The 16,065-nt window shown below is 38.1% G+C and overlaps 1 protein-coding gene across 1 annotated transcript; it reads left to right on the plus strand.

Moving 5' to 3' along the window:
- The first annotated feature begins 12,510 nt into the window (after positions 1-12,510).
- On the plus strand, positions 12,511-14,319 carry olig3 (oligodendrocyte transcription factor 3). Its single transcript, XM_083539208.1, has one exon. It carries the CDS (start codon positions 12,940-12,942, stop codon positions 13,723-13,725), a length of 786 nt encoding a protein of 261 aa, XP_083395334.1. The 5' UTR covers positions 12,511-12,939; the 3' UTR covers positions 13,726-14,319.
- The last annotated feature ends 1,746 nt before the right edge of the window (positions 14,320-16,065 follow it).

Raw genomic sequence — 16,065 nt, forward strand, 5'->3', positions numbered from 1 at the left:
ACTCAGTGAACCAGGAATCGAAGCCTTTGTAAAAGAGAACGAGATCTCGAATGTGTGTACGAATGTGTGTCCAGAAACCAGAATGTATCAGTCGGCAGGGGACAGGGCTGTGGCCATATGCCTCAGCATTGCCTCGTCGGTGTGCAGGCCTCCTGTCCGCCTAGACTTCAGGCCATCTGTTTAAGGGTGAGCTTTTCTTCCTCTTCCAGAGCAGGCTGTGCTGTGAAGATTACAGTGGATTCACAAGTATTGTTGCTCACGCTAATGGTGAGGATTACAGCTCTAATTGCGTATTATGCATCAAGGCTTCAAAGAAGATACGCAAAACAGCACCTCCGAGGAGTAAAAATCACAAGGCGATTAGGGTTTGCATCGAAAGCTGCATACTGTATGATTTATAAAAAAAAAAGACAAAAGCAACAAAAAAAGTAAGTCTTAAAAAGTTTGTCCTAAAAGTTTGCGAGGAAAAATAATGTATATATATCATTATAACATTACACTATTTTGATTGCATTTATAATATAATAATAATAATAATAATAATAATAATAATAATAATAATAATAATAATAATAGCAACAACGCATTTATAACACATTTATAATGTGAATAATAAACAACAGCCCCTGTAAAGATCATACACAAGATATATTAGGTTAGAATTTAAAATATAAACAAAAATACATTTGTAATAAATGAAGAAGTTTTGCAAAGAAAATACTCTGTATTGGCAAAATTATTGGCTGATACCTGACTTTTCCCCCCATATGTGGTTCTTTCCAACTGTTACCAGCAAAGTTGAAAGCACACATTTGTATCAGACATTTTTGTAGCATGAAATTTTCCCTTCACTTGAGCTTGGAGACCCAAATCAGTTCCAGCATGACAATGCCCCTGTGCACAAAGCCAGCTCCATGAAGATCTGCTTTCCATCGGTCCTCACCTTCTCACCTTCATCACTACCTGACTTTACTAACACCCTTGTGGCTGAATGAATCTCCACAAGCACCTTTCAAAATCTAATGAAACATCTACCCAGAAGAGTGGAGGTTAAAGAGCAAATGGGGCGTAAATGTGGAGTAAAATGTTGAAAAAGCACATACTGATTAAAGTTTTCTCCATAAAGTTAATTTTGAGCTTAAAATGTTAATTATTAAAATCGACTCACGTGTTGATTAAACTGTTATACATCAGTTTTATTCCATTGCATTGAGTCCTATATGAGATTATTTAGCATTAAATGGGAGATTCAACTGCTATATGAGATTATATACTGAGCTCAGTGAGTGAAACATAAACCTTTTATAGCTTTAAAGAACCGCTTTATATTGTGTGCAGTGCATCACAATGCACAAAACCCTATACCTTGACAAAGAGCCATTTAAAACCTTTTTTTTAAAAGTGTATTAAGATGTTTGGTATGATAAAATAGGGGCTGCATATAAAGAAAATCACCAGTAGAGTCTCGGATATGGATGATGGAATATTGACAGAATTATGAATTCTGCTAAATACCAGGACATTTGAGCCCAAAACCTGCTTGTTTTCACCCAAAGATTCAGGTCCTCTAGAGAACGAGGCAATGATGAGGCAAAACATTATTTTATAATATTTCCCACTGACCATTTCAGTCTATTTGTGTCTCATGCCTCAATGCTGAGTAAATTTTTTTATTATTATTATTATTTATTTTTATTTTTTTATTAGCTGTGTGAGAAATAAAGCTATCATTGTCCTCGGTTTATTTTTATAAATATATATAATTTTTTTGCCCTAATATTCAATATCCTCCCATTCATTTTGATATATAGTCAATAATTCTGCTCACAGTTTTAACTGGTTTGCTAAATTTACGAACGTATTTAATTATTTTAATCCTACTGACCTGCAAGTTTCACTTTAGAACCTCAAAACTGCAGCTCTGAGTATACAAACGGGAGCAGTGCGAGTATCGTGTAACTTTTTAGATGAGCTATTAAAATGATATACGCCTTCATCCATTAAAGAAGTGATGAATTATCGCAGTCAACCTTTAGATACATAACGAGCAATAAACAAAAGTAAAAATTTCTCCTCCTTCTGACGTTAAAGCATTTCGAACTTTCCGTTTGCAGGAAATTGTGGCTCGGTGTCGTAACACAAGTTACCGTCGAGATGATTGTTGGACTCGTCCTGCTTTGCCTGCTGCTTCCAGCTAATGTTGAGCCGGCGTATGTGTGTGATGGAATAGGTGCGCCATATGCTAGCAGAGCCAGACACCTTCATTTCTCAGAGCGACCTCGCCCGTACGTCTTAAACGCGCCACCCTTTTGGCTTGTTTATCTAATGCGCCTGTTAATTTAATTTATTATGCGGTTCCACGGTGCTAGCTACAGCACCACATGCTAAGGAGGGAGAAAGGCATAAGATATGCTAATGTCTCTGCTGGCCTCAACTCTCTAACAGTAAAAAAAAAAAAAAAAAGAAAACATTTGCGTTTGACAGAGCCCATAATAAACCAGCTATTAGCATTTTAAATGCATCATAAGAAAAGATGGGAGGGAAAAAAAAAAGGCGATGTGCGTTATCGCTGTGGTAAATGCGTTGCCACACATCATAATCCTGTCCACCGTGGCCATAATTCAAAAGCACTCAGTGACACTAAACAGCTGACGAACTTTAACGCCACCCAAAGTCTTACACTTTATGTGGTTCAAACTTTCAACAACCTACGAAGTCAGAAAAGGAGCTGGAACAGGCCGAGGTTTAGGCTGCACTGCAACAGCAATATTTATCTGTGATCATTTCTTTATAGTTTAATCATCAGCTGTTAGCAGTTAGCAGTTAGCAGTTAGCCAGGCAACCTGGTCTACATGATAACTATAGAGATAGGCTGCATCTGTTAATTGGGCTTGTTCAAGAGAAGAGTACTGATCAACAGAGTGAGAGATGTAAAGCAGCAGGAACAGTGGAGAGAATGGACAAGATGTGGTACAGATGGCTTTGTTAAACCGCCACTCTAATCCTCCAGTTGTCCTAACGCGCCAAAAACGCCGTTAATGGATTGGGTTTGTACTCGCGATGTAACTGAGTGTAACTACATTTAATGGATTTAATAGATAATGTGTTTTAAACAGGTACAGACATTTTTTTTTCAATAAATGCTTGCCATGTTATGAAAGTCCTAAGAAACCATGGATTATAATATTTAATTTTTCTTTCTTGTTTTCTCATTATCACGAGAAAGCCCGCCAGATGCCACAAATGCTTATAGTTATTATCCATGATGCCTCTGGAACATGCTTTTATTTCAAATACACAGAAAAACTAATTATTGATTATAAGGAATGTTCTAGATGCAGAATCACGGCTAATACCTGGACCCGCGCCGGGGCGGCACGTGGATGCGCCGCTGCCACAAATGGTTATGGTTATTATCCATAATGCTGTCTCTAGAACATGCTCTTATGCAGAAAAATGAAGTACTAATCACGAGAAAGCAACGTGTATGTAAAGATCACGGGGAAATTAAGTCATGCCAACGATTAAACAAGAGAAGAAAAACATATTGGTCTTTTAGAACTTCTCAAAGTCTCAAAACTAGCCCAAAAATTTTGAATCATCAGACAATGGAAGGTTTTTCTCACTTTTTGCAAGGAAACAGGTTACCACTGGTCTGCATGTATTTTTAACTGGGTATTTATTGAGGTGGTACCAGGGAGGTGGTAGCTCAGTGGTTAAGGCATTGGGCTTTGGATCAGAAGATCACAGTTTTAAATCCCACCACCACCAAGCTGCCACTGCTGGGCCCTTGAGCAAAGCCCTAAAACCCTCCCCTGCCCTGTAAGTCGCTCTGGATAAGGGCGTCTGCCAAATGCCGCAAATGTAAATGTATTGAGCTGCTCCTCCACATTGCCCAGCAGATGTCCGAAAACTTTTCCCTCATTTCCTAGGTTACTTAAAATAACTTTTCTTAGTCATCATTTAAAGTAAACAAGAAATGTTTGGGGTTTTTTGCTAATATTTGTGTAGCTGTAGGCATGTTATATATATAAATATATAGAGAGCACATAAATATTCAATATATTTTCTTGAAAAAGTGTATAAATCTGGTTCTGGTTTTTATACAGCCACTCAAATGTCCATCCGAGACTTCCTATAATCTAAATATCGATTTTTTTTTTAAAGATAGTTTTGTGTCATGGCTCCAAAGTAAGTTTGTGGCCGTATTTGGGGTTGTCTGTTAAACCGTCCTAAATGATTCGTAATCATGGCTGATGCATGGTGTCCATGCCACCCTCCTCCTATTACTATGGAAATGAAGCTGGTGTGACAGGTGGCCCTACAAGCGAACACAATTAACTTTCCTCCATTAGCCAATGGGCTAACAAAACCAGTCAAAGCTCTAGGAGCACACACACACACACACACACACACACACACACACACACACACACACACACACACACACACACACACACACAGTGTGTTTTGGGGCAGAAACTCAGTGTTTATAGCTGTGTATTAGTGGGTGTATTAGTGGGTGGAGAGGAGTAATCCTTCTCGATATCCCTAAATTGCCCTCGGGTAATTATCACTTGGGAAAATGGGCCTTTTATCCTTCACAATGACGTGTATACTGTGAGGCTTTTGTTAGGCCTGGAACACTACAAGGAGCTATTTTTGTGTATCTTGTGCTTATTCAGGCTCCGATTCATCTGTTGTCAAATATACACCGTTTGAGATGCTCTCAAGGGATGCAAATTGTTTCGCTTTGCCTTACTGTGTATGTATTAAGTAAAAAAAACAAAAAACATAGCAGGCGTTCTCTTATAGGACAATAATCCACAACGGAGAGGTGTGGCATTGCCTGAATTGGAGCAAATTACATTCCTATAATAGAACATCTTATTGCAGTAAGACCACAGTGATTTGTGCACAAGTAGAATGTATTTATTTATTACTAAAATCATTCATTTTAAAGGTTTATCTGCTACGACTATTCTTTTTCTTTCAATACAAAAATATATACAAATAAATCCTAAAGGCTCAAGACTGAAGACTTGCTCGTGGCGGAAAACGTCCTGACTGTTAGAGCAGCCCTGACACTAGAGACTCCTTCATAACTGTTCAATAAACATCCTTAAACGTTAAATGAACGTCTCCCAGAAAACACTATTATGGGTATAGAATAGTAGGTTGTGTATATTTTTAATGCTATAATGAAAAGATCATATGGAGCGTCTGTCATGCAAGTCCCCAGGAATAAGTTGTTGCTATGGAAACCATGTATAATCCAATTAAAATGAAGCTGTGATTACAACCAGAACTATTACACAAGACATTGAGGACAAGAATTCCCTTAAGAAGCCTTTATAAAGGGTAATGTATATACGGTATGTTGAAATCTGGTAGTTATGCAGCATGAAATTTGAGCTTTGTGGAATTTATGGGTAATTAAATATCGTTCGTAGATTTGAATCATTAATCTGACTGACTTTCTTATGACTAATGTAATTCCAAAGATTTCTAAATGACTATTATTTCTTCCTTTGATGTTATAGTAGGTTTGCAATATCACACTCCTGTGTGGGAGATGTTTTTGTGTATGTGTGTGTGTGTGTGTGTGTGTGTGTGTGTGTGTGTGTGTGTGTGTGTGTGTTTGTGTTTTGGTGGCTAATCAGCTGAATAACGCTGCTGTGTGTGCTATTTTGTTAATTAGATAAGTGTTAGTTTAAATTCCCTCCTCCTTTAAACGTCTCCTCTGTCACTGCTGGTTTTACCTGAAGAGTTAATGGCCCTTTACTAGTAAGCGCTAATAATGCGTGGCCCTTTTTCCCCAGGGAAATAGACAGAGAGAGAGAGAGAGAGAGAGAGAGAGAGAGAGAGAGAGAGAGAGAGAGAAAGAGAGAGAGAGGTTTTTAGTCTTAATGAATATCATATTAATAGATGTACTTTTTAATCCACTACATTTTCATTGATAATGAAAATTGAGCCTCTGTTCAATATGAGTCAAATACTCAAGTACTGTTCAAGTCAGATACTTAAAGTCATATTGGAATTGGTGACTTTTTTGCAGTAAAGTATCTATACTTTTACTCTAATCATACAAGATATATCTATACACTAATAATAATAATAATAATAATAATAATAATAATAATGAGTTGTAAAAACCCTAACAACACCAAATTCACATTTTATTCTTTTGATAAAGAGGATGCATTCATTTCTATTCCCATGATAGTTCTTTCAGCTACCAACCAACTTTCGAAAAGACTGAAGTGCAGAAGGAAAACATTCATGGAGCTCAAAGATGTTTAGTCTATTAGTTGGCTGCATTGGACAAATTTGACAACCAATGCAGGGATTAGAATGTGTATGAAATGTACGAGTGTGAACATGGTTTGTCTTTATTATTTTGGTGCTTGAAGCTGAATATGAAATGTGGTGCATTAAAATAATTTATAAGAAATTATTATGGAAAAAAAACAGTGTTTTGAAATCTAAAAAATCTTTTTCAGAACGGTTAAATTAGCATTTAGCCCATCTTTAGCCAGTCTCCCTCCATGCTAGCTTCTAGTAATGTGAAAAAAAAATATGGAACAGAGTTCTTTTTTGCTCTTATTCTATGGTTGAGATTTTGATTTAAGGCATTTGGCTAAGGGCCTTGCTCTGGGGGCCCAGGAGAGGCAGCTTGGTGTGGCTTAACCACTAACCTATCGCTTCCTATGGATTCCTAAATGTATTTTAATTCCAGTTTTATTTTTTGTAAATTACAAATAAGCAACCAGAATCAAACAAAGTGGAACAAACATTGGCAGAAAAATTTACATTTATTGTTTCCACAACTAGATTTGTATTTCCATGCATATAATTTAGTTATCAGAATCAAAAGCATCTTCATAGCCAAGTACGATGGGTACAAGGAAATTGTCATGTTTGTTTGCTGGTCCTATAAAAATATAAAAAACTATAATGATTAGAAAAATAAATGAATAAGATAAGATAAAGAATTTGACTATACAATTTGTTCAAGGTGTGTAAAAGTGAGGCAGTGTGAATGATAATATTTCCAAATAAGTCCAAAGGTTCAGGTTTGCGATATTAAATGTATGCAAAATTCTTATTTAAATACGTCAGCTGGTTTTATCTGCTGTGCTTAGATATTCAATGTATAGATATAAATATAATCACTCCAAACCACAGGTTTAGGCGCAAATTTAGACTTGTGTAAATGTTCCTGAGATTCGGGAGTGCAAAAAGGAATGGAATGTGAAAAAGAGTAGAACGTAACATTGGCAACAAAAAATAATCAAAGCTTTTCTTTAGTTGTTCTTCATGGCCAACGGTGTTCTTAATATTTCTTGGTAATTCTTGGCAGATGAGAGCTAAGAATTTCGGTGTAAAGACAGGATTTGGAATAAAATGGTTCAACCATCGTTGGAATCCATGTGATTACTAGGGAGGTGGAGCTCTGTAATGAGGAACAATCGCAGAGGCACTTTTTAGCCAGGTCGTTGTGAAGTCGTGGTCCTCCCACTGGTTTTACTGGGTTACCAGGGGGCTGGAGAGGGATGGCCTGCGTTCAATGAGAGTAATCCCGAGCAGGTCATAAAGCTGTGGAGGTCTCTGGTTGAGGCCAGCCTAAAGAGAATGAGCACAATGAAGAGACGCCTGATGTACCCTCTCAGGCTACAAGCCTGAACTCTTTTCAGCTGGAATCGCTCAAATGTGGGAACTTAAAAGCCTGGCGTTGGTAGGCAGAGAAAGTCATTAGCTCTCTTCAAGCTGTTGTGAGGAGTCCAGTGAAGTGGCTGCATCATGCCAGTGCCTTCGAGAGAACTACAATACACACAATCAGAAAAGGCAGAATGAAGTGGAGAAGAGTGAAGCAGCGAAGGAACCGATTATCATGTTGTAGTATATGATAGGAGAAAGTGTACCTCTCTTAAAAAAAGCCTTTGAAGGAGATCAAGGATTTTATCCATATACACTCTCTCTCTTTCTCTCTCTCTCTCTCTCTCTCTCTCTCTCTCTCTCTCTCTCTCTCTCTCTCTTTCTCTCTCTCTCTCTCTTCCAGCCTCCTTACCTCCTACCTCGCAGTCCAATAGATAATGTGTAATTAATGAAACAACCTCCCTCGGATTGACTCACACAATAGGTTGAGCCGTCCAGACCCTCTCTGCTTACATGTTACCCTGGCCGGACACAAAGCTCACTCCCATGGGCTCAGCTCAGCCCGCAATAGCTTACATGTTAATCTCTTCTCTGCACCCCGCATTCGGCCGAGGCCTCATGCGAGCCTTCATTTTCTGGTCATGTGCACCCATTGGAATGGGGCAAACCAGACACCGGGTGACATACAAAGCAGAATGGAGGCTACCAGGCTTGAAACCAGGCCATGAAAAGAACCTAAAAGGAGCTGAACAATTGTTTAGCAGCTGAAAGGGACAGTTAAAATAAGGCGAGCTGAGGGGCTGTTACCTCCATGGTGGATGTGATGGAGAAGTGACCCCGGAGGAGCTCGGCTGCTAGACGCGAAGCGCAACAAACTCAGAGCTCAGGACCTTGTGGCCATCTGGCAGACTTCTGTTTACAGTGCGATATTATGAAATGCACGCATCGTGTGTTGATGATCCTGATCCATGTGCTGGTAAAGTTCTTTCTACAAATATGTCATGTCTGCAACACAACAAGTATTTTTTCAGTAACGACACTCCCTCTATGGAAATACATCAAAATATAGTTTAAAGCTAATTATTAAGTTTCACTGGCAGCTTCACAGCTAAATAACATTCAGACCTTTTTCTTTACGAGATAAATGTAAACTTCAGTGGGATATTTGCATTTCTTTCCTTTATATTTTGTTTTCTTTATTATAATGCAAAAGTGTTTTGCATACATCTCTTTTAAAAAACAGTGACACAAAATGCATGCTTTGTACTTTGCTAATTAGCAAACTTTTTATTTGATCAGAGGAACAATCAAACTCTATAAAAAAAAAAATGTTTTTATTAAAAACAACCGACTATAGAAAGAAAGCGCTGTGTGTTTTATGTCTTCGCACTTTCATTCCGAGCCATTATGAGTAAAATGTTTTGAAGAATATGTTTTGTGTGAAGTTTTCAGGCATAAAGAAGAAATGTTTGTTATGAATCACTGCATTTAATTGAGGACGTTTTATTGTTTCTCTTTTTTTTGGGAGATTATACAATATAGATAAATGCTTATTAAGGCTTTTGTATAAGCCGACTTTGAACTAAGAATGATTTTGAATTTTTGACAGAACTCCGGGTTTAACATCAGAGATTTGATATGAACTAAGAATTAATATTTGGTCTTGGTGTTATTACTCATGCTCATCCCATAATCTGGGCTTGCAGGGCAGGTAATTATGAGAAAACAAAATAAGTTAAAATCACAGGAAAACTGTATCAGAGTGAAGTAATTAGAAAAAAAATTTTTTCTAATTAATATGTACTTGAAATTTGGAAACTTGAAAACTGTTTTAACTTGTGGACTGATTTGTAGTATGTTAGCGGATTAAAGTCCGATGTTTTTTTAGAAATCGAAGTAAATATCTACATAAAATGTACTTTTAATCTCGTGAATGTTACAAATGTTATTTTGCTTCTGTGGTATCTCGCATTATCTCTATTATTAAGCGGTATCCAGTTAGGAGTGGTGTTAAAGTTGCTCTCCCATGAGCGGGCAGTAAATTATCTCGAACCCTAACACCAGTGTAATCCTCCCCTCTGACATGCACCTTTTGTTTGAGATCACTTCGCCTGGCTGAGACTGAATCTCAACAACTTTAGTGTAGCAGTTTCACTGGACTCATTCCTACATTATTAAAACAAACTACAACAGAAAAATGAAAACATATAAAATATATATTATTATATTCGTTCCCAAGCATAGTGACCATCATTATTATTTTCAGAATGCCACCGTAGGTTATTGTGTCTTCCTTTGAAAGGATTATTTGGTGTAACCCTATTCCTAAGTGGACCCACCGCATGGATTCGAGCTAAACGTCTGTTTTGGATGAGTTGGGAGCGTGGGGACTAGATGACGTGCGGGGCACTGGGAGAATGGAAAAGCCGAGGGCTTTAGAATGGATCGGCTACATGAGAAGCTACCTGCTGGGACTGTACCGCTGACTAAGGGGAAACTTGAAAAAAGTCGGACATTTGGGCCACTGCCCTGGTACTAAGGAGAAAAAAACATGTGGGCCCAACAGACTGCAGGAGGGTGGGAGTGTGTGTGTGCATGTGTATGAAGAAGGTCTTCCTGCTGTTTGGGTTTCCTTCTCAGTAAGTATATGGCACCCCCATGGATCTCCATCCCTGTAACAGGCTCTCTATCGCTCACTCTCTCTCTCTCTCACACACACACACACACACACACACACACACACACACACACACACACACCCTCCCTCCTTGCATATCGCACACTGAGACATTTTTCCACATTGGCCGGATTAGGAACACTTTCACTTAGATCTATGCAGTCGCCCCCACAGACAAAGAAACACTCGGGGACAGGATTAGTAGGATTAAAGGGGATTCACATATGTCCAGTTCAAGCAATTGGTATTCAAAGCTTTACACTTTCAAATGCCACCAAGAGAGAGCAAAAGAAGTCCAGAGCTTTTCTTTGCATTGCAGCACCTTTATGAGGTACGGTTCCCTTTCTACTCCTACAATGCCACTCTGAATACACATTTTCATTTTTTTTTTGGAGGGGATTTTTTTTTAGTGCCAAGAAAAAACAAGATGTGGATGAGACAGAGTGTGTGTGTGTGTGTGTGTGTGTGTGTGTGTGTGTGTGTGTGTGTGTGTGTGTGTGTGTGTGTGTGTGTTTGTGTGTGTTTGTGTGTGCATGTGTGCAACTTACCAAAACTTTTTTTTAAATTCAGTATCCTGGTTATCTTTCCATCAATCGAATGTAAAGGATTTATTATCATTTAATTTATTATAATTTAATCGACATCTATCAAAATATTCTCACTGGTATATACATAATTGTTCATATAACCTGGTGTTTTTTTTTTTTTTTAGTTTATTATTATTTTTATTTAGCCAACTGCTGCCACAAGATCCCTGCTGTATACTAGGGAGCAATATCAACTAAAACTAAAAAAAGTTCCCAAATACATTTTGCGGTTTGGTTTAATCAGTTTGCATTTATATGAAGCAATATATGGGGCTTCTATTAAAAGTGAAGGCAGATCATTTTTAGTTTAATTAATCACAGGTTTATTTTAAATAAATCTTGGAGGCAGTTTGTTTAAATAGAGTAGAAAAATGATGATTGTATTAATTATTACACATGGGCATTGTAAATAAATGTAGAAATATATTTATAAATTTATTTATTCTACTACTACATCTATTATTATAATTATTATAATAATAATAATAATTATTATTAATTATTATTATTATAAATTATAAAAGCAATAATATAAACACTAATTAATGAATAATTACTAATAATAATAATAATATTAAGTTGAAGAAGAAGAAGAAGAAAAAGAAGAAAAAGAAGAAGAAGAAGAGGAAAAAGAAGAAAAAGAAGAAGAAGAAATCACATTTATACACCCCAACATATTTTCTCTAAGCAGAAATCGAAATCCACATCAGTCTCAAGTTCACCACATGTATCTCCACCTGTATCTCCACCTGTTACTGGAGGAATCTCCAGAAGCGCAACGTATCATAAGTTTCAGTAAAGCAGAATGCGCTTTTTAATGCAAACCAATTTCTCCATCGTGATCAGAAAACATGCACTGAATGCATAACCAATATTGAAAAAAGACCTTCTCTGAACCTACGTGAACACATAAGGACTGAGCTGCAGGTGTCTATTAAACGCCAGAGGTTAGATTGCGCACGAACACGTGACTGGTGCGTAAAAGGCGTAAACTAAAAAAGCCCACGACTGACCATCTAATAAATTAAATGCTTTTGAAACCAGACAAAAAATATATAAAAATTGTTCTCGTTGGGTTTAAATCATTCACTCTCACAGGTGCTTTTACATCGCAAGAAATTCCCCCAACTCGCCTGGACCACAAAGTCGCAGCTTCGGATAAAAAACGCGACTATTTTCCTAAAATGAAAAAAAAAGCAAGCCCATGAGCTGATGTGTGATAAAATATATTATTATATTTAACTGTATTTTGTTTTTGGGTATCAGTAGAAATCAGCACTAAAGAGTTCCTATTCATTTTTATTCATGTAACATTTAATCCATTTCTACGTAAATATATTGTTTATTGTTTTGAAAAATAATTCAAGTAAATAAATCTAAGCTATTGTAGGATTTATTCATGATATAAGAAAAAAATAAACTTTATAGTTAATTAAATTAATCAAAATAAAAGGAGAGCTAACCTGGAGGGTGCACGTGCAGGGAGCTGATTAACCTGATCCCCGGTATTATTTTAAAAGTGTCCAAGAGGATTGTTCAAGTAGCTTTGGTTTGGTTTCAGAGTACCCTGAATTGAAGTCCCCCAACACACACACACACACACAGACACACACACACACACACACACACACACCTCCCTCCCTCCCTCCCACAGCGGTGTTACAATGAATATGAATAGCTGCTCCTTTGGTCGATGGGACAGTGAAAGCGCAGCGCCTGGATAATGGGCACGTCATCCTAACGAGGTCTTTATGAATGGGGGCTTCTTTTGTTCAGACTTCTCTCAGTGCACACTATAAATGCCCCAGTCCCTCGATTGCTCACCAACTAGCAGGTTGTGTGCGCAATCTCACGATCCGTGTCTGCACAGTCCCGTTTCTAGTTCCCGGTAATTGAACTCACTTTTCGAGAGCTAAAAAACAAGAGGAAAGAAAATCAGGTGACAAAACAGGAGTGACTTAAAAAGCAAAGGTAGAGTGAGAGGCGGCCTCCCTACTCGAACCGAGGTGATAAAACATGAATTCGGACTCCGGCTCGAGCAGATCCTCCTCGCCGGACGTGGACGATATGTACGCGCGCAAGTCTTCCTCGTCCTCGGGCCAGACCGAGTTCACGGCGAAGATGAGCAGCGAGCACTTGTCGAGGGGTGCGGGCGTGGGCCTGGGCAGGACATCACCGGACATCGGGGGCAAATACAAGCTAAAGAAGCAAGTGACCGAGGAGGAGATCCAGCAGCTCCGCCTGAAGATCAACGGCCGCGAGCGCAAACGCATGCACGACCTGAACCTGGCCATGGACGGCCTCCGTGAGGTCATGCCATACGCGCACGGGCCGTCGGTGCGCAAGCTGTCCAAGATCGCCACGCTGCTGCTGGCGAGGAACTACATCCTGATGCTCACCAGCTCTCTGGATGAGATGAAGAGGCTGGTCGGAGAGATCTACGGCGGCGGCCATCACGCCGCGTTCCACTGCGGCGCCGCGGCGAGCCACGGCCACGCCGCGCACGCGCCCCTCCCCGCGGCGCCCGCGGTGCACCACGCGCTGCTCGGAGGCGCCCTGGCGCCGCCCACGGCGTCCTCCGCGCTGTCCGTCGCGCTGCCTGCGCTCGGCTCCATCCGGGCGCCCCAGAGTCTCATGAAAACGCCGCCGACGCCACCGCTCCAAGTTGGCACCGGCTTTCAGCACTGGGCAGGACTTCCGTGCCCCTGTGCCATCTGCCAGGTGCCGCCACCCGCCGCACACGTGCCCATCACCTCCACGGGACTCACGAGACTTTCCGCCGACAAGGAGGCGATGAAGTGACTATACCTGTAAATTTGTCATGTAAATTGTATATGGGATGGACACGCAGAACGATAACGTGCATGATGTGTATTGTTTGTACATTTGCTCCTCTTATTGTTTTTATTTCGTTTTACAATTCACTCCTTGTAACAAGGATCTCGTGCAGTCGCGTTGTAAACGAACTTGAACTCGCGCGCATGCTCCATCCACTGTAAATAATCTGAAGGCGCGTGCGTAAATGTGAGCTGCGTTTTCCTGAAACGTCGCACCTGCGCTACCTGTTGATGGTGAAGCTGCGAGGGGAAGACGGATGCAGGAGGGAGGTCATGAAGTGCCGTGCGTTCCTTGTAACAAGGATTGTCAACGTTTTACAGGATAAAACTGTGTTTGTTTGTTTGTTTGCTTGTTTGTTTGGCGATTTTCATGTATTTTTACTGACGTGTGAAAGACGTGCAACTCGGCGTGACGTTTTGCTGTGCGCGTTCATGTGGTTATTCGGGTTCCCTTTTTTCTGCATGACCGTCGGGTTAAAGCAGTTTATATACCTACAGCATGCGTATAGCCCTAATTTTATTGGCAACATCTTTTCTTTTGTTTATTTTTATTTTATTTTGCCAGAGACCACTTACCGTCTTTATTTTTGTAAATTCTTGATGATAAATAAAATATTTATTATTGCCCAGTAATACTGGACAACATTTCAATAAAAAACACTTAAGATAAAAAATAAATAATATTTTGTCTTAATTTGGTTCAAGAAATATAAAAGGATTTGTTTTAAAAAAACTGCTATTATTATTATTATTATTATTATTATTATTATTATTATTATTATTATTATTATTATTATTATTGTCATTAATTTGTTTACTTCAGTAATTTAGATCTTATTTTGAAGTGATAGAGTTTGAAGATTGGCTGGATGTAGGATATGTGATCAAGGATTTACACAAAATGTTCACCAAAACAAATATGCAGCGCTAAAAAAAAAGTTGAAAAAAAAGCATATTAATTTTACACTAGTTGTTTTGTTTAATGCTGCAGATTGTGCTTATTTATAATTAGTTTATATCAAACTAATTATTTAATCAGTATTACCAAACGAATTTATATTAAAACTAATAACCATTCTAATTAAAGAGAATCATTATAATAATTATATATGGTAAAAGAGCATTTTATATATTAATAATAATAATAATAATAATAATGATAATAATAATAATAATAATAATAATAATAAGAGGAACAAGAAGCATTATTGACACCCGTAATGTGATAATTTAATTTTTATTATTATTATTATTATTATTATTATTATTATTATTATTATTATTATCATTATTATTAGTAGTAGTAATATTGCTACTAGTAGATAATTTCACATCATTTCAAGATGTTTAACATTTTTAGGAAAGTTTATAATCTGATAATGTATTGCAGCATTGTCCAGTTTGGTTCAAGGGATTATAGGTGCACTACAGGCAAATCTCCATCCCTTTGCCTGATTGACTGCAGTGAAACATGTGCTTATGGAGATTACATATTAATTGTTTATATTGGGACTGGAGAAGAAAGTACACCAAAGACAGTATATTCAGATTACAGGATCTGAAGTGAAAATTATTCAGGAGCATGAGGGAAGCAATGGATTTTGGTACTGAGAAACTCTTTCCTATAGAGCAAGGCATAGTGAAAAATGAGATATTAGTACAAAAAACGAATAAAAAAATTGCAAATTGAGGTTTCAGGTTCATAAACAATAATAAAATAATCCCACATAACTTGCTTAAAGCATACACGTGTTTTAGTTAATTTTTTTTTTTTATCAAAAAGAAACACTTTAATTCATTAAGGTTCAGGAGAAACCTATGGTTACATGTTGACTTATTGGTAAATTAGACAAAACTTGTTTTGTTTTGTTTTCTTATCTCTGTGTGTCTCCATTTGTTTCGCTTAATTACAGTTTTAGTGTTAAATAAAAAAAACCTCCCCTGCTGGATCCTCATTAGCCATGTGGACTGTAGAGCTTCAATGACTCTGCAGTTAGCAGAAGATTTGCTTTATTAAAATTTCGCAGACTTTATCTTCCATGAGCGTGTCCAGAATGCTTAAAAAAAGGCAGATTAATCGCTCCTGATTCTTTTGCCCCTGCTGCGTTTTCATATTATTATCATGATTATATGTTCTCAGCAGCCGCATTGCAAATAATTCCCTATTAGTTCTCCTGATTTGCACCCGATCCCTCATGTCTCGAAATTTAAGCGGTCACATTCTGATTCAACAGTATTGATGCATTTTATAATGAGGTGCATTTAGACTGAAATCGTATGTCGCTCATCAAATATTCCGTTTGCA

The sequence above is a fragment of the Silurus aristotelis genome (assembly GCF_946808225.1).
Source record: "Silurus aristotelis genome assembly, chromosome: 4".
Lineage (NCBI taxonomy): Eukaryota > Metazoa > Chordata > Actinopteri > Siluriformes > Siluridae > Silurus > Silurus aristotelis.